Source organism: Xyrauchen texanus, chromosome 3 (genome assembly GCF_025860055.1).
Source record: "Xyrauchen texanus isolate HMW12.3.18 chromosome 3, RBS_HiC_50CHRs, whole genome shotgun sequence".
Classification (NCBI taxonomy): Eukaryota; Metazoa; Chordata; class Actinopteri; order Cypriniformes; family Catostomidae; genus Xyrauchen; species Xyrauchen texanus.
This window is the reverse complement of record NC_068278.1, coordinates 25,759,382-25,784,621: the sequence shown is the minus strand read 5'-3', so window position 1 is coordinate 25,784,621 and position 25,240 is coordinate 25,759,382. Positions and strand designations below refer to the sequence as shown.

The window sequence follows — 25,240 nt, the reverse complement described above, 5'->3', positions numbered from 1 at the left end:
GGTACCTACAGGCTCTGTCTCTTTTGCCAGCCTGTTTTGAGTTGCCCCAGGTAGGACCAAGAGCATTCTTTGCACCCTCACCCTGACTACCTGCCCAAGGTGCCTTTCTCGACCCTTGGCCAGTCATTCTCTAAGCCTTCTGCTCCCTGCCGTTTGTAATGCCGAGCAGCTAAAGACTACTCAGACTTTGTCCAGTCTGTGCCCTTCAGAATTATGTCCACCGCATTTGCTAGTGGCGTAAAGTCAGGGCAGCAGTTCTTCACTTTGAAGCCGTGACCGGGTTGTCACTTTGGGTGAGGGACCTTACTGCCCGGGCCTCACGAGGCGCGTTCAAGCTTCAGCCAGTAGGTTTTAGGGTGCACTCTTCCAGAGGGCTCTCCTCCTCTAAAGCCTTGGCTAGAGGTCTCCCTCTGCAGCAAGTTTGTGGTGCGGCAGGTTGGTCCTCTCCGCGCACATTCATTAAACTGTTATAGTTTGGATGTTCTTGCCACTCTTGGCTCTTACGCCCTTGAACTGACACCGAACAAGTTTGTGGTGTGGCAGGTTGGCACTCTCCGCACACACTAATCACATTTTATGGTTTAGATGCTTTGCTACTCCGGACTCTTATGTCCTTGAGTCGACATCTCAGCCCATGCCTAAACAAGTTTGTGATGCGGCAGGCTGGTCCTCTCCGCTCACATTCATCAGTTTTTATGACAAATTTGTGTTGCGATAGGGTTCTCTTCGCACACATCCATCGAACTTTATGGGTTAGATGCTTTGCTACTCTGGGCTCTTATGCCCTTGAGTCGACATCTCAGCTCATGCCTGAACAAGTTTGTGATGCGGCAGGCTGGTCCTCTCCGCTCACATTCATCAGTTTTTATGACAAGTTTGTGTTGCGATAGGGTTCTCTTCGCACACATTCATCAAACTTTATGGGTTAGATGCTTTGCTACTCTGGGCTCTTATGCCCTTGAGTCGACATCTCAGCTCATGCCTGAACAGGTTTGTGATGCGGCAGACTGGTCCTCTCCGCACACATTCATCAAAAAATTAATGGTTTAGATGTTTATGCTACTCCGGGCTCTTATGCCCTTGAGTCGACATCTCAAGCTCATGTCTGAGACCTCTCGCGTTTTTGTGAGTACACTGCACAACCGTAGGGGTCCGGACAGCCCCAAGTGCGGCGGCATGGGTATTGCATTCCCCGTAGCGCTTAGCAGCGCAACATCGTAGTGAAGCCTTTTGTTTTACAGGTGTAACCCTTGTTCCCTGAAAAAGGCGGAACGAGATGTTGCGCTGCTTTGCCGCACTGGGACGTCCCAGGACTGCTCTTCAAAAAGAAGTATCTGACGACACCTGGTGACGTATCCATTTATAGCCTGGCCTCAGGTGCATCTAATGATTACATCAGCCGAGGCTATAAATTCCGGTCAATGTCCATTGACGTGTTCCACACATTATTCAGCTCGGTTCACAGCGAAAGCTGTTCCCCGTAGCGCTTAGCAGCGCAACATCTCGTTCCGCCTTTTTCAGGGAACAAGGGTTACACCTGTAACCCGAGACGTTTCTGAGGTGTACTGAATTGGAGGTACTTGTGGGTGCATTTTAAGGCCTACCTTCAAACTCAGTACCTCTTTGTTTGACATTATGGGAAAATCAAAATAAATCAGCCAAGACCTCAGAAAAAATATTGTTGACCACTACAAGTCTGGTTCATCTTTAGGAGCAATTTCCAAATGCCTAAAGGTACCACATTCATTTGTACAAACAATATGCAAGTATAAACACCATGGGAACACACCATCATACCGCTCAGGAAAAGATGCTTTCTGTCATCTAGAGATGAACATAATTTGGAGCAAAAAGTGCAAATCAATCCCAGAACAACAGCAAAGGACCTTGTGAAGATGCTGGAGGAAACAGGTAGACAATAATCTATATCCACAGTAAATTCAGTCCTATATTGACATAACCTGAAAGGCTGATCAGTATGAAAGAAGCAAACGCTGCAAAACCGCCATATATAAAAGCCAGACTAAAGTTTGCAAGTGTACATGGGGACAAAGATCTTACATTTTGGTTCCTCTGGTCTGATTAAACAAAATTTGAACTTTTTGGCCATAATGACCATCATTATGTTTGGCGGAAAAAGGGTGAGGCTTGCAAGCTGAAGAACACCAACCCAGCCATGAAGCATGGGGGTGGCAGCATCATGTTGTCGGGGTGCTTTGCTGCAGGAGGGACTGGTGCACTTCACAAAATAGATGGGATCATTAGGAATGAAAATTATGTGGATTTATTGAAGCAACATCTCAAGACATAAGCCATGAAGTTAAAGCTCGGTCGCAAATGGGTCTTCCAAATACACAATGACCCCAAGCGTAGCTCCAAAGCTGTGGCAAAATGGCTTAAGGACAACAAAGTAAATTTGTATTGGAGGGGCAATCACAAAGCCCTGACCTCAATCCAATATAAATTTTGTGAACTGAAAAGGCGTGTGCGAGCAAGGTGGCCTACAAACCTGACTTTTTTTCTGACCAAAAAATGTGCCAAAATTCCAGCAACTTATTGTGAGAAGCTTGTTGAAGGCTACCCAAAATGTTTGACCAAGTTAAAGAATTGTGTGTAAACTTCTGACCCACTGGGAATGTGATAAAAGTATTAAAAGCTGAAATAAATAATTTTCTTTACTAGTATTCTGACATTTCACATTCTTAAAATAAATTAGTAACTTTGTGAGTTTAATCAGTCCTCAAAAATAACATTAAAAATTAATGGTTGGATCATCATCATCATCAGTCGTTATTAAAAGTAATTTGTTTTGTTACTTTTTCTGTGGACATTTGTGCATGTAAAAATGCAATAATTTATTGTGTGATCTTCACTCTAGTGCAGATAGTTTGCTGCATTTCTGCCCGGAACTACAGTAGGTGGAGAGTTTGTTTCTCATGGGGCACTTATAAGCGGTGCGCTCCGGGTGTTGGCTGGCTACTTGCCACTATTTCCTATGGTAATGCTAACATATTTAAATGTTGTTTTGATGGACTGATTTAAGAATTGAAGTCAGACTGTTCATAATATCAATATCAATTGTTTAATGTTATTTGGAGTATTTGAATTCATTTTGTTATTTTAATTGAACATTTTAGGCTAAGTGCTAACATTAGCATATTTTACCATATTTCTGATTTGACATCTGGAGATATTGAGAGAGACGAAACACACCTTACAAATAATTTAAACGTGTCTTGAGTGTCTTAACAGGTATGCTTGTGTTCCCCTTCTGTCACTCACTCGACTTTGTGTCCATGTAGTGACACTTGGGGTTGCTCTTGGGAGCCCCAAACACATCTTTGAGAAAAGGCCAATGCACTGAAAGAGCTGCATGTGGGTAGTCCTGATCCCAATTTGATACAGGAGCTGCACTCTGCGACCGCCCTCACCCTCTGGGCGATGCAGGTCACAGCTTGAGCACTCGGGCAGGCGATGTCCACCTTGGTGGTCCAGGAGCACCACCTGTGGCTGAATCTGGTCGAAATGAGGGACACCGACAAGGTTTGCTTTCTCAATGCTCCCATCTCCCAGATCGGCCTATTTGGCGACACCGTCAAGGAGTTTGTCTAGCATTTCTCGGCGGTGAAGAAGCAGACAGAGGCGATACAGCACATCTTTCCCCAACACAGCTCAAGATCCTGTACCCCGTCTGCTCACCAATGGTGTCCCACTGTGGCTGCGAAAGCCCAGGCTGCTCCACCACAGCCCTAGCCCAGTTTTTGGCCCCAGTGTAGAGCCCCCTGCAGGAAGCTGACACCCCCGCCTCACGACCTGATGCAAGGACCCTGAAGGCTCCTTACCACCCCGATTCAGACGACCCAGGGAGGGAGATGTCCGCTGCTACCATGGAGCTGGTACCCAGACCACTCTGTCCCCCGGTGGAAGGCCAGGAGGTAAATCCTATGTTTACTTTTGTTTTGTGTTCGCGCACCCCGAACGGGCTGTGGTACCCACATTTTCAATAAAAGAGTGGATTTCTCACTCCTTGGGTCACAGAATCGGTGTTTACGACTGCTGTTATCATGGCAACCGGACACCAAACACTTGCAGCCAGGGCCCTGCGAACAAGGTAAGTGCTTTGAGGTTCCCTTCAGCACAGCCACCTCAGGATGAAGCAAGGCTCCTCGACGTGGCATTTCCTGCTCCCCCTCCATGATGCCCCACCCCCAGGTATGTCAGACGTGATTGTCTCTCCTGAGTGCCCCTCGCCCGGAGCTTGGACGCATGGCTACCGCTTTCCAACCCATTGCGGTAGCTGAGCACGACCATCTGACTCGGCTACACAATTCAGTTCACCAGGCGCCCAGGTCGCAGGTCCATCTAGGGCTTTGGGTCAACTGAGAAAAGTGCAAGCTCACCCCGGTTCAGAGCATCTCTTTTCTCTGCATGGAGTTAGACTCTGATATGATGATAGCATGCCTCACAAGTGAGCGCACACAATCAGTGCTGAACTGCCTGAAGTAATTCAAGTAGATGACATCGATTCCACTGAAACACTTTCAGAGGCTCCTGTGCTCCTGTGCTCCTGGGGCATATGACATCTTTGGTGGCGGTCACGGCGCTCTGGTTGATGCATATGAGACCGCTTAAGCACTGGCTTCAGACTCGAGTCTCGTGATGGGCATGGCACCGCGGCACACATCGCGTGGCTATCACGCCAGTCTACCACCATTAATTTGTCCCTTGGACAGACCTTGTGTTTCTGCGGGCAGGACTCCCCCTACAGCAAGTGTCCAGATTCATTGTGGTCACCACAGATGCCTCCAAGCTGGGCTGGGGTGCCGAATGCAGCGTTCCCCCCAGTATGCCTACTTGCACAGACCCAGTTGAGCCAGTTTTGTCCTGTATTTTGTCAGGTACGAACCGGTAAGTTTGGTAATATGGAACAACTGGCCGGATGTATCGCTTGCATATAGCGTCTTTCTCCTCCATGAGGTGAAGACATGTGCTTCATCTCCCATGTGAGTTCACGAACCGTGAACCCTGGATGTCCTTCCTCCCAAGCCCTGTGGCTCGCGAATTCGGCTGAGGAATTTGCAGCCTGAACCGATATGGGTACTAATATGCCACTCCATAGGTGCCGGTTACTCCCATAACCCCCTGTGATGTATTTTTCCATGTTACGTTCACCCTGTTGGCACACCCGCATCTCCCTTGGGCAGAAATCTCTCTGCCCCGGTTGCTGTGTCTGTAGAGCTCCTCCCCTTTGAGACCGGACCTACCACCTCGCCACTTCCATGTGCGGCTGGAGTTCACGTGTTGTATTGCCATATGTTACCTCCCCTCCAGGCAGGATGTGGTCTCCACGGGGTCAGAAAGAATAGGAAAGGGAAAAAATGCCTTCCCCGATGTGCATTATAGAATTAGATGGCCCCAGCAAAATGGAATACTCAGATAAAACAAAGAGAGAAAAGACCGCGGCTGGATGGTCCTGCTCCCATGCTAGTTACATCGCCCCCATCAACTACACGACGTCTTGTGGGGCATTGGGGATAGTTACGTGCAGACTGATGCACCTGCTATTCCGCACGCAGTAGCTTGCTTGCACCTGCATCGGCAGTTCATTTAACCTGGTTCAGCTGTTGTGCTATTTTTCTATTGGGACCCCTAGAGTAACTACATCAACACAATGTTGAGTGAGTGACAGATGGGGAACGTCATCGTTTACTATTGTAACCTCCGTAATGAGACTTTGTGTCCCTCTTGCCACAACGCTATACTACCTGCTGAAATATCTGGGACTTTGTCTCAGCTCCTCAGAACAAAACCTGAATCAGTGGATGCATTTCAGCTCCTTATATGTCTTGTTCCCTCCATCAGGGAACGGAGGTCAAAACAGTAACTGAGACATTTTCTTTTGAGCCTATATATGTTTCAAAAGAGATTTAATTCATTTAAAGCATGACATTCAGTATTGTTTTTTCTTCACATTAAAGGTGTTTTTCTCTTTAAATGTTGTGTTTTGAATGTCATATATGCTGGTGAATTTGTATTTTCAAATAAGCAGATCTTTAAAAAATCTTGGTCTTTATTTCACTGGTTTAAAATTGACTGGTTTACCTTAGTGCATGTGTATCATAACAAACTAATTAACTACCCATTAATCCATGATCCACCCTCATTATTTACTAGGTGGGGCACATCATTATTAACTCATTGTTAACTACTCATGAACTACCATCAACTGATGATTTGATAATGCATCATCATGTCATGACTTTACTTGGTGGTGCACATTATAATTAAGTCATTGTTAACGACTCATGAACTATCATCAACTGATGATTTGCTAATGCATCATCATATCATGACATTACTTAGCGGGGTGCATCATTATTAACTAATAGTTAACCACTCATAAACTACCATCAACTGATGATTTGTAAATGCATCATGTCATGACTTTACTTGGTGGGGCACATCATTATTAACTCATTGTTAACTACTCATGAACTACCATCAACTGATGATTTGTTAATGCATCATGTCATGACTTTACTTTGTGGGGCACATCATTAACTCTTTGTTAACTACTCATGAACTATTATCAACTGATGACTTGTTAATGCATTGTCATCATGTCATGACTTGAGCATGACCCCATCTGCTCCAGGGGCGCCGTATCAGGGCTGACCCTGTGCTCTGATCCCAGCTTAGCTGGGAAATTCAAAAAAAGGAGTAGCTACAATATGGTGCCTATTACGGCTGGGCTGCAAGCTCCAACCAATGCAAGCAGGAAATGCACACCCTGATGCCGTATTCATTGTGACCGGGGACATTAACAAAGCCAACTTCAAGTCAATAGCACTGAAATACTACCAACACATCAGTTTCTGTCACGATTGAGCAGCAAGGCAGACGAGGAGATGCGGATCTAAACGCAGTTACACTTTATTAAATAAACAAGCAAGAAAAAACAAAGGAAAACCCTCAATGGGGAAATAAACATAAAACTAGAAAACACAGGCAGGGAACACACACCAGGCTAACAACATTCAACGAACGACAAGGAGTGAACAAAAAGCAGGGCTTAAATACACAGTGAGTGATGACAGAATGAGACACAGGTGAAAACAATGAACAAAATGGCAGTGATGATGGCAGGTGGATTCTGGGAAGTGTAGTTCTAAACAATGACAAGTGAGACAGTGGAGCTAAACAAGGGACAAAAGTGAAAACTATGGAATGCAAAGGTGACAAAAATGGCAGACAGAGGGCAACAGTGAAACAAGACAAGGAATTCCTAACAGTTTCAATACACGAGGGGATGGGGTTTGGACAATTGCTACTCTCCCTTCTGGGATGGCTACAAATTCCTCCTCCACCCACCATTTGGCCACCATTTGGCCACCAAACGGACCACTCTTCCATTCTCCTTCTTCCCGCTTACTGGCAGAAACTCAAACAGGAAGCACCTGCCCTCAGAACGATCCAGTGCTTGTCAGACCAATCAAATTCTACACTACATGACTGATCACGTGGACTGGGAGATGTTCTGTTCAACCTCTTATGATGTCATCGAGGTCTATGCTGATACCGTAACATGTTTCATTAGGAAGTGCTGATGATGTGGTGCTGAACAAAACAATACTGATCTACCCTAAACAGAAACCGTGGATTAATAGCGATGCTCGCAAAACTAACAGAGCAGCCAAACGCCAGTACAGGTACAAGATTGAAGGACAGTTCAACAACACCAACTCTAGAAGCATGTGGTAGGGAATTAATATTCACACAGACTTCAAAGGGAATTAAAACTCTGCCATGAACGCCTGCTGTCTCTCTCCCACACGAGGGGATGGGGTTTAATATTTTGAGCTTAATATTTTTATGCTCGTTTCGAGGTATTTGCGGAATTGCTTTGCGGTGTAATATATTTTGCACATTTAATTCAAGGTTGAATTACTTCACATTCTTTCTTATAAAGCCTGTTTGATTTAGTTTATTTCCTAATGTTAATTATTGCATTTAATATCAAACATGTACTAACATGTGATTAAGGTGACCGTTATGACTCATGTTGTAGTTAATTTTAGCTCTTCATTAGGTCCTGATTAGTCCATTCCTTAATGCATCAATAATTGATGCGGAAGTACGGGTAACTATTAATTCATGATTATCCATGTACTGTTATTATAAAGTGTTGCCATTATCAGATACACAAGTGCACACACTAACAATATCTCTCATCTTCTGTCTCTTTTTTTCTGCACCTATCACTTTACTATTCCATGCACATCCGCGGAAGCTTCCCTTCATTTTAGGCTTCTACTCTCATTAGTTCCAGATATTAAATCTCTGCTCTCAATTATCAATTAAAGTCTTTCTAAATGAAAAAAGGGAAAATTGAGGAGGAGGGAGAGGTACTGCAATGCATTTTTTAAAGAGTTTATACAGAAAAGACCTTGGACACTGGGCACTATTAAGATTGCTTGTTGCACCATCAGAAGTCCTCTTGAGTCGATGAGAGCTCTACCCTCATCTACATCACAACAAGGATACATATTCCCTTGAGAAGACATATTGTTAACCAGCAAGGTGGAATACTCCAGATTGTGCTATATACCTTTCATCTTCACAGTGCCTTTTAAGTTCAAATAGAGAATTATAACCTAATTTGCATTGAACATTTCAGATGGACAATGGATTGTTTTTTTGTAAGATGTTCAAGATTTCTGTAACACTTTTCAATAAGGTTCCATTCTTTAACAATCTTTAATGAATTAGGTTTCATGAACATACAATGAACAATATTTTTTACAGCATTTATTAATCTTTGTTAATGGTAGTTAATAAAAATACAAATGTTCATTGTTAATTAATGTTTGTCTATATTGCATTAACTAATGTTAACTTTTGATTTAAAAAAGCTATTAATTACTATATGTTGAAACTTACATTTACCAAGATTAGTAAATGCTGTAAAAGTATTGTTCATTGTTAGTTCACGCTAACTAATGTTGTTAACTAATGTTAACAAATGGAACCTTTTTGTAAAGTGGTACCTTGTAAAGTGTTACCAAGATTTATTTTAAATGCATAGTTTACCCAAAATTACAAATGTATCATAATTTTCTTCCCATGTTGATGACGTTCACCTGTTAGACTTTCTCTTTTTTCTGTGAAACACAAAAGGAGATGTTAGGTAGTATGTTAGTATCAGTAACCATTCACTTGCATTGCATCTTTTTTACAGTACATACAAAAAAAGTGAACTGTGACCAGATCAGACATTTTCGGGGGCTTGGGGCACAATTGACCCAAATGGCAATTAAATGCACCCAAAAATACAATAATGCAATTGTAATGAATTGTTCAGTTTTTTCTGATATAGTTCTTAATGTTGTATTAAAATGTATAACTAAAATATTAATTGATGTCGATTTAATTCTTAAGGTAAGAGGTAAATTCTTAAATAAATTCTAAATAATGTATTTGACAAACAGTTGAGACAGATGTGTTTTAAAATATTAAATATAAAAAAAGCCCCTATAAAAGGTAAAAAATGCCCCCAAAAATCAAATCCAAGGGGCAAATATTGCCCTATAATATAAAAGTTAATCTCTGACACTGACATTGACTGAGGCTAACATTCTGCCTAACATCTCTTTTTAAGTTCCTTTAAAGTCATAGAGGTTTGAAACAGCATGAAGGTGAGTAAATTATGCATTTTTTTTCAGGGAAGTATCCATTTTAGTGAAAACAGGCTCTTCTTAAGTTTAATTAAATGGTTTAGAATGATCTTATATTTAATAAAAGACATACGCACACAGGTAAAATGTAAATATTAACATTAAAAGATCTTTGAGACAATGAGACAATTAATTGAAGTTTCCTAAATAATTTGTATTATTCAGAATTTGGCAAACCAAAAAAAAAAAAAAAAAAACAGTGGTGCATAAAATTGGAAAAATTGATGCATCAATTAAAGTTGCATTAAATGATTTTCCCAATTTCAGGGCAAATTTCATAGACAGCATTTATGTTTCAAGCAACATTTTTTTTCTGAAGCATTCTTTTCAGTGACATTCAGTAAATTGTGTTCTGTTTTATTAGGCATTTGCTGTACTATTCATATTGTTAATTGTAAAACCAGAACAAAATATGAAACAAAGTCAATTGCATCATGGCCCAGAATGAAGATATGCGGTTTTATTTTTATTTTTTTAAAGTGCAACTTACATTTTCTTTCTCATTAGACTTTATTAATTTAGAAAATTAAGACATGGCCATATCATGCTATTGCATTACTCATACATGTTTCCTGAGAGTACAAAACACATTCCACTTCAAAAATTGCTTTGCCTTTCCAATAAACCTAGTAATATATATTATTAGATAAATTGGCTCATTCTCAGTACATTCTCTGTAACTCATAATCACACTCTTAGGCAGTGACTTGTGCCCATTTACTTTTATAGCTAAACCATTTAAATAGAATATGAGATTATGTTCTGTATTCCACTTCGTTTAACTCCATTTTAAGGTGTACTGTAGGTAAGTTATTATTCTTTAATTGGCAGGTTGCCTTTACATTTAGTCATTTATCAGAAACTTTTATCCAAAGTGACTTACAAATGAGACACACAGCTAGCAATTTGTCATGCAAAGTTTAACAACAACTGCAGTATAGGACTGCCAAGTTCTCATAGTGGCTGGAGTAGTAAAGATGCAAGCACAGAAGAAGGAGACAGACAATGATTTTTCTTTTTGGTACATTAAGTGCAGGTTAAGTGCAGTAGTAAGAGAAATGAGTGTGGGTTGGTTAAGTGCTTGCGGAACAGATGTGTTTTCAGCTGGTTCTTGAATGTTGAGAAGGTAACAGCAGATTGTGTAGAGGTTGGAAGTTCAATCCACCACAGCAGAGTAGAGAAAGTGAACGATTGTGAAATAGACTTTGAGCCTCTTTGTGATGGGACCACCAGGCGTCACTCGTTCATAGACTGCAGGGAGCGAGTTGGAGCATAGACCTGAAGAAAGGAACAGAAGTAAGAGAGTGAGGTTCATTGGCTGTCCTGAAAGCCAGAGTTAACACCTTGAATTTGATGTGGACAGCTGCAGGTAGCCAATGGAGTGAAATCAAGAGTGGTGTGACAAAATGTGGCTGATTTAAGACCAGACGTGCTGCTGCATTCTGGACCATCAGCAGTAGCTAATTGTGTTAGCTGGAAGGTCAGCCAGCAGAGCATTACGCTAGTCCAGTTTTTAAATGAAAGATCTTGGACTGGGAGCTCTATAGCATATTCATACAGGAAAGGTCTGTTTTTCCTGATGTTGTGAGTGTGAACATGCAAGACCAGGTGGTAGATGAGATCAAATCAAAACAAAATCAAATCACTTTATTGTCACACTACCATGTACACAAGTGCAACAGTAGGTAAAATTCTTGTGTGAAGTTCTGAGCAACATAGCAGTCATGACAGTGACGAGACATATACCAATTACAGTAAACAACATACTTGCACAACACAATTTACATATCAAATGTACACATACTTACACAACACAATAATTATATACAATGTACAGTAGATAATACACAAAATATAGAATACACAATATACAATAAGTAAAGAGTATATGAAATATATATAAGTAGTTGTATTGAGGAGAATATGTTGACAGTCCAGTGTGAGATTATAGATGAATAAAGTGCAGTGGTAATTATTGATCCTGATAGATCAAGTGTTCAACAGTCTGACTGCTTGGGGGAAGAAGCTATCATGTAGTCGGCTGGTGCGGGTCCTGATGCTGCGATACTGCCTGCCTGATGGTAGCAGTGAGAACAGACCATGACTCGGGTGGCTGGAGTCTCTGATGATCCTCCGAGCTTTTTTTCACACACCGCCTTGTGTATATGTCCTGGAGGGAGGGAAGCTCACCTCCGATGATATTTCTGGCAGTTCGCACCACCCTTTGCAGGGATTTGCAGTTGTGGGTGATGCTATTGCCGTACCAGGCGGTGATGCAGCCAGTCAGGATGCTCTCTACAGTACTAGTGTAGAACCCTGTGAGGATGTGGTGGTTCATTCCAAACTTCCTCAGCCATCTCAGGAAGAAGAGGCGCTGGTGAGCCTTCTTCACAACGGCCTCAGTGTGGACTGACCATGTGAGTTCCTCAGTAATATGGACACCGAGGAACTTGAAACTGCTGACACTCTCTACCGGTGCTCCATTAATGGTGATGGGGCTGTGTTCTCCGTCTTTCTTCCTGAAGTCCACTACAAGCTCCTTGGTTTTACTGACGTTGAGGGAGAGGTTGTGCTCCTGACACCAGCGTGTCAGAGTGTGCACCTCCTCTCTGTAGGCTCTTTCATCATTGTCAGTGATCAGACCTACCACCGTCGTATCGTCAGGAAACTTAATGATAGTATTGGAGCTATGTGTTGCCACACAGTCATGTGTGTACAGTGAATACAGGAGTGGGCTGAGAACACAGCCCTGAGGGGCTCCAGTGTTGAGGGTCAGTGATGAGGAGCTGTAGCTGCCCATTCTAACCACCTGACATCTGCCTGACAGGAAGTCCAGGATCCAGCTGCACAGCGAGCTGTTTAAGCCCAGAGCCCGGAGTTTCTCATCAAGCTTGGAGGGCACTATGGTGTTGAATGCTGAACTGTAGTCTACAAACAGCATTCTCACATATGTGTTCCTTTTTTCCAGATGGGAGAGAGCAGTGTGTATTGTAGATGCAATGGCATCATCAGTGGAGTGGTTGTTGTGGTAGGCAAACTGCAATGGGTCCAAAGAGGTGGGTAGATGAGATGTGTGCAGTGAAATTAAGCTGGTCACCTGCCACCACTCCCTGGTCCTGGGCTGTTCTGGTTGTTGTTAGTGTAGTTGAACCAAGATGAATAGTGAGGTTGTTGTCAACAGATGGGTTGGCTGGGATCACAAGGAGTTCTGTCATGGCAAGGTTGAGCTGAAGGTGTCATTCCTTCATCCAGGCTGAAATGTCAGAGAGGAAGGCAGAGATATGAGTGGAGACAGTAGGGTCATCAGGCTGGAAAGACAGGTAAAGCTGCATATCATTTGCGTAGCAGTGGTAGGAAAAGCCATGTGCCTCAATGACTGGTCCAAGTGATGTTGTGTACATTGAGAAGCACTGATCCTTTAGGAACCTCAGTGTCAGCTGGTGTGTCTTGGAAACCTCTCCTCTCCAGGAGACCTTGAACGATCTGCCAGTGAGATATGACACAAACCATCCAAGTGCAGTTCCTGTGATGCCAGGGTCAGAGAGGTTGGACTGGAGAATCTTGTGGTTCACTGTGTAGAATGCAGCAGACAAGTCAAGGAGGATGAGGACGGATGATTTGGAGTTAGCTCTCTCCAGTCGCAGGGTTTCAGCTACTGACAAGAGGGCAGTATCTGTTGAGTGTCCTTTTTTGAAGCTAGACTGATGTCTGTTGACTAGGTTGTTCTGTGAGAGTAAAGCAGACAACTGGTTAAAATCAACCCTCACAAGAGTTTTAGATAGGAAGGGTAAGAGAGAGGACGGCCTGTAGTTGTCGACATCTGTGGAGTTATGTGCTGTTTTATTAAGCAGTGGGGTTACTCAAGCCTGCATGAATGTATTGGGAAATTTTCCAGTTGTGAGAGATGCATTGATAATATGTGTGAGTGTGGGTAAGATTGATGGAGAGGCATCTTGCAGAAGGTTGGAGGGTATAGGGTCAAGTGGACAGGTGGTTGGATTGTGACATTAGCATTTACTAAATTTACATTTATTCACTAAGTGAACACGTATATTCATAGCAACTAATTAGGGATTCTTATTACAGAGGTGGTCACATGTCCATATAGTGCTCACTTCACATGAAATCCTAAAATGTATGCATTCTATGAGTATAAGTGATAGAATGTCCACTATAGTCAGTGCAGCTTTCAGACACATTTTCTCTCCATTTCTCTTGCAGAGTGTTCATCCCAAACTACATCTCTCGGGTGAAGGTACAGCTGGTGGACTGCAATACAAAAAACAGAAGTGGGGAGAACTGTCCAGTTCTGCTGAAGATCCGGTCAAGGGCTCCGCCGGTGCATAACTCCAGTGCTATGGACTGCAGAGAGAACGTCCCCTGTGAACTGGAGGTTCCACTACCATCCTGGGAGCAGTGGTACTTTATTTTGGTGGAACGTTATCTCAGCAGCGCAGATGTCTACTTTCGCATAGGCATTCAGGTTAAAGGTACGTCACTAAAATTAACTGTTTTAAAAGGTGAAGTGTGTAATTTTTGCACCACAAGCACCACTAAACAGAATTGCTAGAATATTGAATATTTAAAAAAAAATAATGAACGGACACTCCCCCTGTCTTTCATTGGACAGATAGTTCCACCCCAAACTCATGCCATTGGTTACATTTACATTTATGCATTTGGCAGACGCTTTTATCCAAAGTGACTTACAGTGCAATTATTACAGGGACAATCCCCCCGGAGCAACCTGGAGTTAAGTGCCTTGCTCAAGGACACAATGGTGGTGGCCATGGGGTTCGAACCAGCGACCTTCTGATTAACAGCCCTGTGCTTTAGCCACTACACCACCACCACTCCATTGGTTGAATCAGTGCTGCTATATCAGGCTGGTCAGGACGCTCAAGCAAACAGCAATGTTTTGATAGCACTACAGAGCCACATTGTTGTATTTCAACATAAAAAATAATTACACACTTCACCTTAAGAAAAATTAAGAATTATTTTTACGTTGTGCTTTGCTATATTTCAAAGCATTTCAAAGGCTTAAACCATGTGAACCTCCAAAAATACTGACATAAAGTGCCTGATCACCCTGTCCTCAATCACTCTGCATCCTCATCTCTTTCTTTCTGTTTCACAGTAATTTAGGAACTTGCAAAGCCTTTTGTGCTGCATGCTTTTTTACCATATTAGAGTAAATTGATAGCATCTGTTAATCTGCAGCTGAGAGAGTTTGCAACCGTTCCTTTTTAATGGACCCATAATACAACTGATATTCTGGGTTCTGTTTGCTAAGGTGCATTTTAATGTAACAGTATTCAAACTTTGAGATATTTTGCTTCTCCAGCGGAAATCATATTCTATAAATGGGTCCACCTGGTACCATATTTTCTTGCCTTAGTGTTTTAGGGAACCTTACTGCATGCCAATACAATACAATTCTCAATGGTGGCTTCAATGGTGGCCAGCGCTGCCTTTGGTTGGAACAATCATGGCAGACACTGGTGGAAATATCTCAGCACAACACAACTGAAATAAATTATGATTTGATCTGTGCTTCAATAACAATTTATTGGGATATATCAATACCAATGTTACAGGCACATGGCTCCTTGTCATTATTTGGATTTAGCGAGCAATTGCATTGTGGTTAATTGTATTTGAGTATATTAAAGATGCCTGGAATGTTTTCGGTCTTCATTGCTAGAAGGGATTTCTTTATTACAAAGTTAAGTGTTCACATGGCCCAGGTGGAGTTTGGAAATTAATTTTTTTTTTTTGTAGAGACGGGCTTAGACATGAATCTTGGTGACAAATTATTGCCTCTGTAAATTCAGATGAGGACCCTGTCATGGAATGAAGCCTTCGCCTTTATTCTGCCTTATGTTACAATGAAGTGCTGATGAATTCCTTACTTTTCTGTTTCTTGAGTCAGTGTAATAAATATGGCAATTGGGCTGCTCACAAAGTGTGAAATAGATGGGGAACTCAGTTTAGTCACATGGACCATATTATTGCAGTATTGGGAAGTTGTATGCTCACCCTAACATACCAACTTTTAATCAAATACAGGTCTGCTTTGAGTCCAAGTTACTCTTTCTGATTGAATCTCTATGTTATGTTCCCAAACTACACAGCTTTTGTTTATATTTAAGTAATTTAACACAAATTAGTGTTGTTATTTTGAACATTGGTATTACAAGTAATCAAAGCTGAATGGATATTCAGTGCAACAGCATCATTGCAAGTGTGATTTTGCTTTTATACAAAATTCTATAAACAAGAAACAGTTATTGAGTACCTCTAATAAGTTAGCAGAACTAAAAAATAGGAGGTAATGTTATATAAAAAAATGTAAGTTACTAAACAAGTTTAATTTAGTAGAAAATTCAGATTTTTATTTAGTACTACACATGCATGTTAATTGCTCTTAATTTGAAATATTGAGTAAGCGAACTTTGATGGCACATAACTTTAAATTGAACTCTTTGGCAGAATTTGATCTAATCATGGACAGTGGTTCCACATGTTTGAAATTAGATTTATTACATTAAAATCACCATGTAATCTTAAATTGAAATTTGAAAAATTAAATACTTCAAGGAGAGGGAGCCTAATTGAATAAATTACTAAATTCGACATATTAAATTGACAAAAATTTATGAATTTACATTAAACTAGCTAGTACTGTGAATGCTATCATGCTGAATGAATGCTAATGGTAAACACTATTCTTTGATTCCATAGTAATTACTCAAAGAGTTAAGCAATGCAAACTATTCCTACCTTGTACCTGTCCTCACCTTGGCTTAAACTCCACTATTCACCATAATGGTAACCAAAACTCAAACATAACAGAAACTCTTAAATCTCAACAAAATATTAAACACTCATCCTTTACTTTCATCTTGCACCAAGACACATTGTATAACACTTAATTGTAACATTTACTTCATATATTGACTGCCATGCAAATCATGCTGGGAATATAAATCCCCTGCCTAGTTTCAGTTAACCAAACAAAAACATATTTATGTTGTCCCAGCACAGGTAGATTAAGTAAAGCTTGAAATCATTGAAACAACTCAGTTAATTTAATTTCACTTGGTTACAAGTTTTTTTAGTTAAATGAACAAGGGAGGATTCAGTAAAACTGACGATAGTAATGTATGTAATGCAATTTTGAAAATGCATTTCAGTGGAACAAGGAATTCCCAATAGCCTACATAATTTTTATAGCAAACCAAAGCTTTTTACAAAAACGTGTTGTTTCACCTACTCTGTTCAGTAACACTGCATACAGAGCTGCATGACAACAATGCCCAATTGTCTCTCCATCTACATTCTGATTGCAACAGTGGTAGCATAGACTGAGAGGCTACTGGACATCTTTATGTTCAATCCAGTTTAAGTTAACTTAAAGAGTAACTTAAAGAGACACATTCATTAAAAAAAACATTTCCTCCACGAATAAAAATAGTTCCAAAAGAAGCCAAAGCAGGATCAACCATTGTGTGTCGCAGAGTAACACACAGAATTTCAGATTGTCTGGAACATCGCAAACACAGTGCAGTGAAACAAACAATGAAGTGTGCCCAGTGCTGTTAAATGAAATAAAAGCACTCTTGGAACCCCATCTGACTAATCAGATTATAGGAACAAAACTAATCTGGGCTTGTCAAAATTTCTTTAAATCAAGTCTAGGCTGATTGGATTGAAATTTGACATAATTATTACCTTCACAAACTATAATGTTAACTTTTCTAATAAAAAAAATACCTCAAACACCTCAAAATGTCAGTTGCCCAATATCATTTTTTATCAGCAGTAATGGTACTTTTAACACACACACACACACACACAAAACAATCTGCTTCTCTCAAATCACACTTTTCCTCTCATTCTGTCTGAGGTTTCTCTGTTCGTCTGTTTTACCCCCATTTTCCTTTCCACATCCTGTGGTGCAGCAGATTCCCAGCCTTTGTTATAGCCATGGTGCTAAGGGATGTTGGCACTGATGGCTTGGTTAGAGGGGATGAAGAGGAGGGCCATTGATGTTCAATGAGGCTGAACAGTCTCAAACCAGCTTAGATAAAGCACTCACAGGGGGAAGAATTGGCCATGATGAGAGGGTCTACCTGAGATGGTGCACATTATCAGTGAGTGAGGAGTGGAACAAGTCTAGTAAGGAGTTATTGCAGTGCTGTTCTGTCACATTCAAGGTCCAATGACTGTCCATTTTGTCACTTCATTTTGCCGTATTTATAGAGGAGACTTTTTTGCTAAGTAGTTTTTATTACAGTTAATCTCATTATATTCTCTGGTGTTAATGCAATTAATTGAAATTTAAAGTTTTCTGAAAGTTATCTCATAAAATCTTGCAATACGGTTCTATACGTTAATAGTTAAATGTGTAATATGAAGCAATTTTCATGTAATGTTCACATTTTCTTTTGCCAATGTTTGAACGGCTTGTAATGCAACTTAAAAACGGTAAATTCCCGCTTTTGCCAGGAAAATCCAAAGGATTTGATGTTTATGCGCACTCCTGAGAGCCTTGCCTCAGACAGTAATAGCTTCTCTTCCACTATTCAACAGTGACAACAAACTGCAAAACTAGGTAACATTATCTTAGAGATGGACTCCAGAAAACTACAATAACAAATTAAATGAATGCTAAACAATGTTCAAAATAATGCAATGTAACTTGGTTATACAGAACATATATATATATATATATTCTATTATTATAAAACAATAGCACATCGATATATCAAAATTACCTTTGTGATGAAATCACATCAATACTGAATTGAGTCAACATATTTATAAAGTACAATATATTTTATAAAAATGCGACTGTCATCATCCATCAAATTTAGCTAACAGCTATTGATAAAGCTGGCTAGCTAGCTAACACCAACATCGGCTATCGTATAAATGCAGTCAATGTATCATGCAAAGAAAAGTGATTACTTCAAACTACAGTCTCGCATAGTCAGACCTATATCCACACTTTGTTTTAGCCCTGTTCCAGCACTGGAGAGTCAAATATAATATACAGTCTCAAAGTTTGTAGTAAAACAATCATAACGGTCTAATTTGAATTATGCTACCTCATCTGTCAGCATGATGTCAGTGAATCACGTTCAGTCTCTTTGTATGTTACATCATTGTTTTGGTCGATGCTTACATCCCCATGGAGTGTGTGCATGATCACGAGCAACAGGTAGCTGGCTGCAGTTCACTTAACAGCCACAAGTGTCATTAATAACAAAGGTTTCTGAATCGTATATACTGCACCTTTAAAACAAAACATCTACATGGATTAAAAATGAACAATATTTCTACAGTATTTATTAATATTGGTTTATATTAAAATCTGCATATACTAATACTTTTTTAAGATTAAAATCTCATTTATTATACCTTAAAATTAGTAATGCATTATAAACTAACAATGAACAATAGTACTCTATACTGTATATTTATAAAATTTACATTTACCAAGATTCATAAATACAGTAAAAAGAATTACATTGTTAGTTCATAATTGTTGAGCTTCTGTGATATTTATATTATGCCGTACAAAGTCTACAAATTACACTACTTTTTTAAAGGTAAAGCAGTACTCATTAGTACTGCTAAATATATTGTATAATGTGGGTAACTCAATGATAAACACAATGACTGGCAAACACTACAATGATAGTACATTTTAGAAATCGTCTAACAATGTCATAAATTTCTTCTCTGTGGAATTTTTCACTAGTTGTGATTGTAATAGTCCATAGCATGTATCACATGACCTTTTAGAATCACCTGTGTCTGAAGGTTTTGGTGAGCGCTTCTGTCAGCCTTAATTAAATTATTCTGAACCCAGCTCCCCCTTCTTAGATCAGTTTCACTGAACAGTGAATATTGGCCTGCTGCCATTTTTCTCCCATCTCACAAGCTGGCCTGACTCTAATTGTCCTTACTTTCCTCTCTACACCATTCAGTTCTCCTGATATTATTAAAGTCTATGGACAGTACAGCTCATTTATGAGTTTAACAAGGAGGTGGTGTTTGGAATTCATTTTCTTCACGTATTTTGCCACTGGTAAAACAAATGTCAGACAAAACAAAAAATAATCAAATTAAAGTCAATATAGTAAGTTTCTCTTATTAACCCTTTCCAGCCTGAGCCCAAAGTTCCGAAAATTCCATTCTGTGCCAGAATAAGGTATTCATATCTAAATTCCTATTATATTCATATTCTTATTACATCACACACCTGAACTCTATATACCATTTTGAAGAAAAGAACTAGGGCTTTCAAATTATATAAATATATGTATGATTATTTAATGCTAATCATCTTTTATCAGTCAGATTTCACACAGCAATTTTTTACAAAAATCTTCTCTGGCCATCATACTTCATCAGACAACTGCATTTTGAAATATTTTAATTACAAGCTAGAGGGAAACTAAGAGTGTATGAAATATACATAATGTGGGCAATGTAGAATAGCAGACAGATTAGAAATATAATCTATTGTTTAAAGGTTATGACAATTCTAGTGATTAGTGGGAAAACTGAATAAAACAAACATTTAGAATGTTGAGATACATTTCACATGACCACTCCTCAAATACTCCATTTGAGCACCTGAATGTGTTGCCATTCCTTAAACAATATGAAACTATTGATGACGGCAATGTCTATGAAGTGGAAAAAGAGTCTTCCACCATTTCCAAGTTTTTTTGTTGGACTTCGTAAGATTTTATAATTTGGTCTGACCTATCAACACCGCACATGTTTTTGTTCTAATCGCTGATGACAGTGGGCTGGAGGGCTACTACTTTTGTCCAGTCGCCATAATATTTTACAAACCTAGTAATTTCGTTTGAGCCATTTTCATTGTGGAAATTGGAGAGGCATGTAACTGCACATGTGTCCTTCCACTGAATTACAAGTATATTCCCCTCAATCCTACACCACCTCATATCCCCACGAGCTGTCTTGCGTTCCCATCTTTTGATGTCTTTAAATTCTGCTGGAAGCAGTTTACGATTCACGCTGCATGTCCCACAGGCATTAGTTCTCATTTCCAAAAACTTAATCATAAGAGCTGGGGATGTGTAAAAGTTGTCAAAACCAAACATTGTGGCCCTGGTCTTTGAATGGCTGCAGTAATGATTCACCTACTTTGATGGCCAAGTCAGTGACCCGCCCATCATGACTACCTGTGTAAACATTAATGCAAGTACACCCAGAGTCTGATGTTGAATTTACCCATAATTTAAAACTCCACCGAGTAGGCTTGCCCTTCATGTATTGTTTAAATCCTGACCGAGCTTTAGACTTGACCATACGTTCATCTATTACAAGATTTTGGTTAGGCTGAAAGAGCTGCTGGCATTTTTGTTTGAGGTGGTCCATTAGATAATGCAACTTCCTAAGGCAATCCTGATTATCCTCTGTGGTAGGGTCTACAACATGTAGAGCTGCTAAAAGAGCCTTTTTGCCCTAATATTAGGGCTGTCAGTTGATTAAATTATTTTTTTTTATTATTAAATTTGCTGATTAAGTAAAAAAATTAATGGCATATACATTTTTGATGAGAAAAGTCCAACAGGAAGATAGAGTAGTTCAAAGACTTAATATTATTGTTACAAACAAGTAAAACACTGAATAGACATTACAAAAAGTGGCTTAAGAAGCCAATATTTTGTATGTTTTATTGCCATATCATTGAACATAATCCTGTCTCTGCAGGGGTGGGTCTACGTGGTGGCCAGGGGCACTGCCCCCTGAAATTCGATTGGCCACCCCAGGTGCCCCCCCATAAGATGTCTTGTGATTGGTTCATTTTACGGCCAATCAGTTTATAGACTCTACTGAAGTTCGTGATTCAAAGAAGTTTTTTTTTTTTTTTTTTAAAGCTTATTAAAGTCATCTTTTTTGCCAAAAAAAGGACACAAATCACAAGTGACTTATCAAAATATACATAACAATTTTCTCAAATAACTACTGTCTACAATTGCCGTAAATTGTTTCGACATACTTTTTTTAAAAAATTTTATTATCCTTCAACAACACAAACAAACAAGGTACATCAACAAATCTCTGAATATAACCTCAATTGTTCAGCCATAGGTTGAGCACAGCTAGTACAAAGAACAGAAAACACACTATGAACAAACCAATAATTAAATAGAAAAAAAAATAAAAATAAATAAAATGAAAAAATAAATAAAAGGGACTTTTTAAATTAATTTAAACGTATCCAAAAGAGAAATCAGTTTAAGGGCTTTCTGATTTTTAACAAATTTTAAAGATTTGCACAAGAGTTTAACTTCATTCATCCAGTGATTAAAGTTGGGTTTAGATTTAATCCATCTGCATTTATGTATGAAAAACTTTCCAAAACATAACAAGAAATTAATAACAAAATCACAATCTTTGTTTTCCAGACAAACACCAAACCTAATTAACTTCCACGTGAGAGGTGGGAGTTCAACCCTCCTAGACCTTAACCAATTCTGCACCTCACTCCAAAAGGGGCACCAGATCACAATCAAAGAAGGCATGCTCTAGATTTTCAATATTTGTTTCACAAAAAACACAATTATTCACATCAAAATAAAATTTCAATCTTAAAAATTCTTTAGTAGGATAAATCTCATTTAAAATGTTGAAGTTCACCTCCTTAGCTTTAGGAGGGAGAGGAAAAGACAAATAATTTTTCCTAATTTTTTTTATTTCAACCTTATCAAAATCTTTACGCACGTATTCCCGTCTAATTGGGTTTGGGTAATAAGCCTGTAAAAAAAAAAAATTCTAATGACTCTGTTTGTACATATTTTATCACAAAAATCATAACCTTCTAAGGAGAGCTGTCTCAGTACTGGGGAGATTTTGGAGTACAACATGTCTTCTTTAACCATTAATCTTAATGGAAGTGGTATAGCTGTAATCATTCAATTAAAAATATTAACGGTACACTGTACTTGGAATTTCTCACAAAACACTCTATACAGTAACAAATTTCCATTATCATCCAAGAAATGGGCAATAGCCCAAATCCCTTTAGATAACTATTCTTCAAGATATACAGATTTTCTGCCAAATTTTATATATCTACTATTCAAAACTGGAGTGTTGTGAGGAGTGAAGTTGTTTGAACAATAGTTTCCAATAGAGCAGCACTTGCTGATGGAAGGCTGAAAGTTTAACTGGTAACGAGGTGCACTCAAAGTCACAACATAACAAAGTGTATTCCCCCCAGTTTGTTAAAGATAGCATTGGGGACAATAAACCAAAAGGAGTGGCTATTTTGAATGAAGGATTTTAACCATTTCAATTTCAAAACACCATTCATAATGTCAAAATCGATAGCATTCAATCCACCGTCTTCATATTTTTTAATCATGTCCTCCTTTCTAATGTACTGTCACTTATTTCTCCAAATAAATTTAAAATTCACCTTATTTATTAATTTAATCATTCGTGTCGATATGGGCAAGGAGAAGGCTGGATAGATGAGTCTGGACAAACTATCCATTTTAGATAAAAGAACCCTTCCAAAAATTGTAAGATCCCTCTGCAGCCATCTATTCAATATGGACTTACATTTATCTATGTTTTTCAACACATTTTTATTCTCCATAACATCTTTATCTTTAGAAATAATAATCCCCAAATATTTAACTTCCCTTTTAATTTGTATATTAGATAATGACTGCAAAGGAAACTCATGCAGTGTTAACATTACACATTTGTTTAGGTTTAAATGTGCCCGAAGCTTTAGAAAACTGGTTAATAGAATGTAAAGCTAATGGAATTTGATATTCATTCTTTAGAAACAATGTTGTATCGTCAGCAAACTGGCTTATAAGTATATGTCTATCCAACACTGAAAGACCTTCAATACCATTATTTTTAATCAATATAGATAATAACTCTGCAACCATTATAAATAATAATGGTGAGCTTGCTAGTCACCACCGAAACAGAAGAATCCAGCTGTTTTAGTTGAGGTCTGCCTTCTTTCTTTTTCGACTATTTTCCTCTCTTTCTGCTACTGTTTTTATTGTTTCTAAACTAAAGACTATTCTTTAATATATTAGCAGAGCACAATGTAATGGTTCCATATTTTATTTTTAAACTGTGGTGTTTTCATTTGAACTGTTACAGTGCTAAAACTTTAACTCTGTGTTTTACTCAGCTTTTTTGTAAATTAATCTGAAAGAAATGTTGAATGAAACACTATGATGTTTTGGCCAAACCATTTGAATTATTACAGTGGGGGATTTTTGTTTTTAAATTATTATTATTTGAAAGAGATTGTAAAACGATAAAACTACTGTATATTGTAATGGCCAAACTAATTAAAAGAAAACAGTTGACATCGTTTCTGCTTCTGGGTTTTTAAAATTGCTCATTATTAAAATTGCTTTTATTTTATAAACTTGTTAGTTTTATGAAAACACTAAAAATAATAAACACTGGCTCTCAAATTTAACTTAATGGATATATACAGGGATGACAAAAAACTAAATTAATCAAAAATGTGCTTTATTACTACATTTGTTTACAAGTAACTTTATTCAAGTTAAAAAAATAATAAAATCAATAGGATTTACGTAATATACTGTAGAATTTAGTTTTTTTTTTTGGTCACTGGCGGCCACCCCATTTGGAGGCAGTGCCCCAGCATGGCCCCCCCCACTGAAAATGCTCTAGACACGCCCCTGTGTCTCTGGCCCACAACCACATAAATCCCTTTTGTAATCCAGTTTGTCAATCAGTCTGAGATAGAATTCCAGGTGAATTCCAGGTCAACATTTTGGGTAAAAACATTGTTTTTAACAGTATGTGGTAGTAGAGAACTGTAAAGAAGTCAATGGAAAGGAGGAGGCGAGAACCGACTTGATAATATAAATAATATTTAAACTTAAACAAACACACATGACGGACATGTCCGTTAATGATCTCTCTCTCCCGCACCACCGTCTGTTATCGGCCTTTATCCCTCTCGGAGGCTTGATTAGCCTGATAATGGACCGGGTGTGTATGATCACGACCCGGCCCCGCCCTCCAGCCTGCCACATTCCTCCCTCGTTCTCTCAGGCAGGGGAGCCCCTGGCATGACATACATCCCCCTTCTTTCCCTGGGGAGGTGCGTGCCTCTTGCCTCGTCAGCTGACAGGTCATCCCCATCTACCTGGATGAGGGAGGGGACAAGGGGAGGGAAACTGAAATAATTAAATGGGGGGGTACTTCCTGTAACAGTGTAGTACACCCCCCCGCCCAAAAAAAAAAAAAACACTGTAAAATTTAAATGAGAGGGAAAAAGCCAACGCGGAGCGGCAGTGAGAGAGAGATTTTCAAAGGTGTTCGATTTCAGTGGAGGAAATGGTGTGCATGAGAGGCATAAACATAGCAATATACATATGTTTTCAAGCAACGTGGCCTTAGCATTCTATTTCTTGCAGAATTTTGTCTGCACAATTTGT

At 39.3% G+C, this 25,240-nt stretch overlaps 1 protein-coding gene across 2 annotated transcripts in view; it reads left to right on the top strand.

The window, feature by feature from the left end:
- LOC127629034 (transmembrane protein 8B-like) overlaps positions 1-25,240 on the top strand; it is a 226,650-nt gene that overhangs the window by 120,536 nt on the left and 80,874 nt on the right. For both annotated transcript variants that reach the window (XM_052106051.1, XM_052106059.1), the window contains one exon: positions 13,956-14,224. In XM_052106051.1, the coding sequence (XP_051962011.1) occupies positions 13,956-14,224 (269 nt within the window). The remainder of the gene's footprint in view (positions 1-13,955; positions 14,225-25,240) is intronic.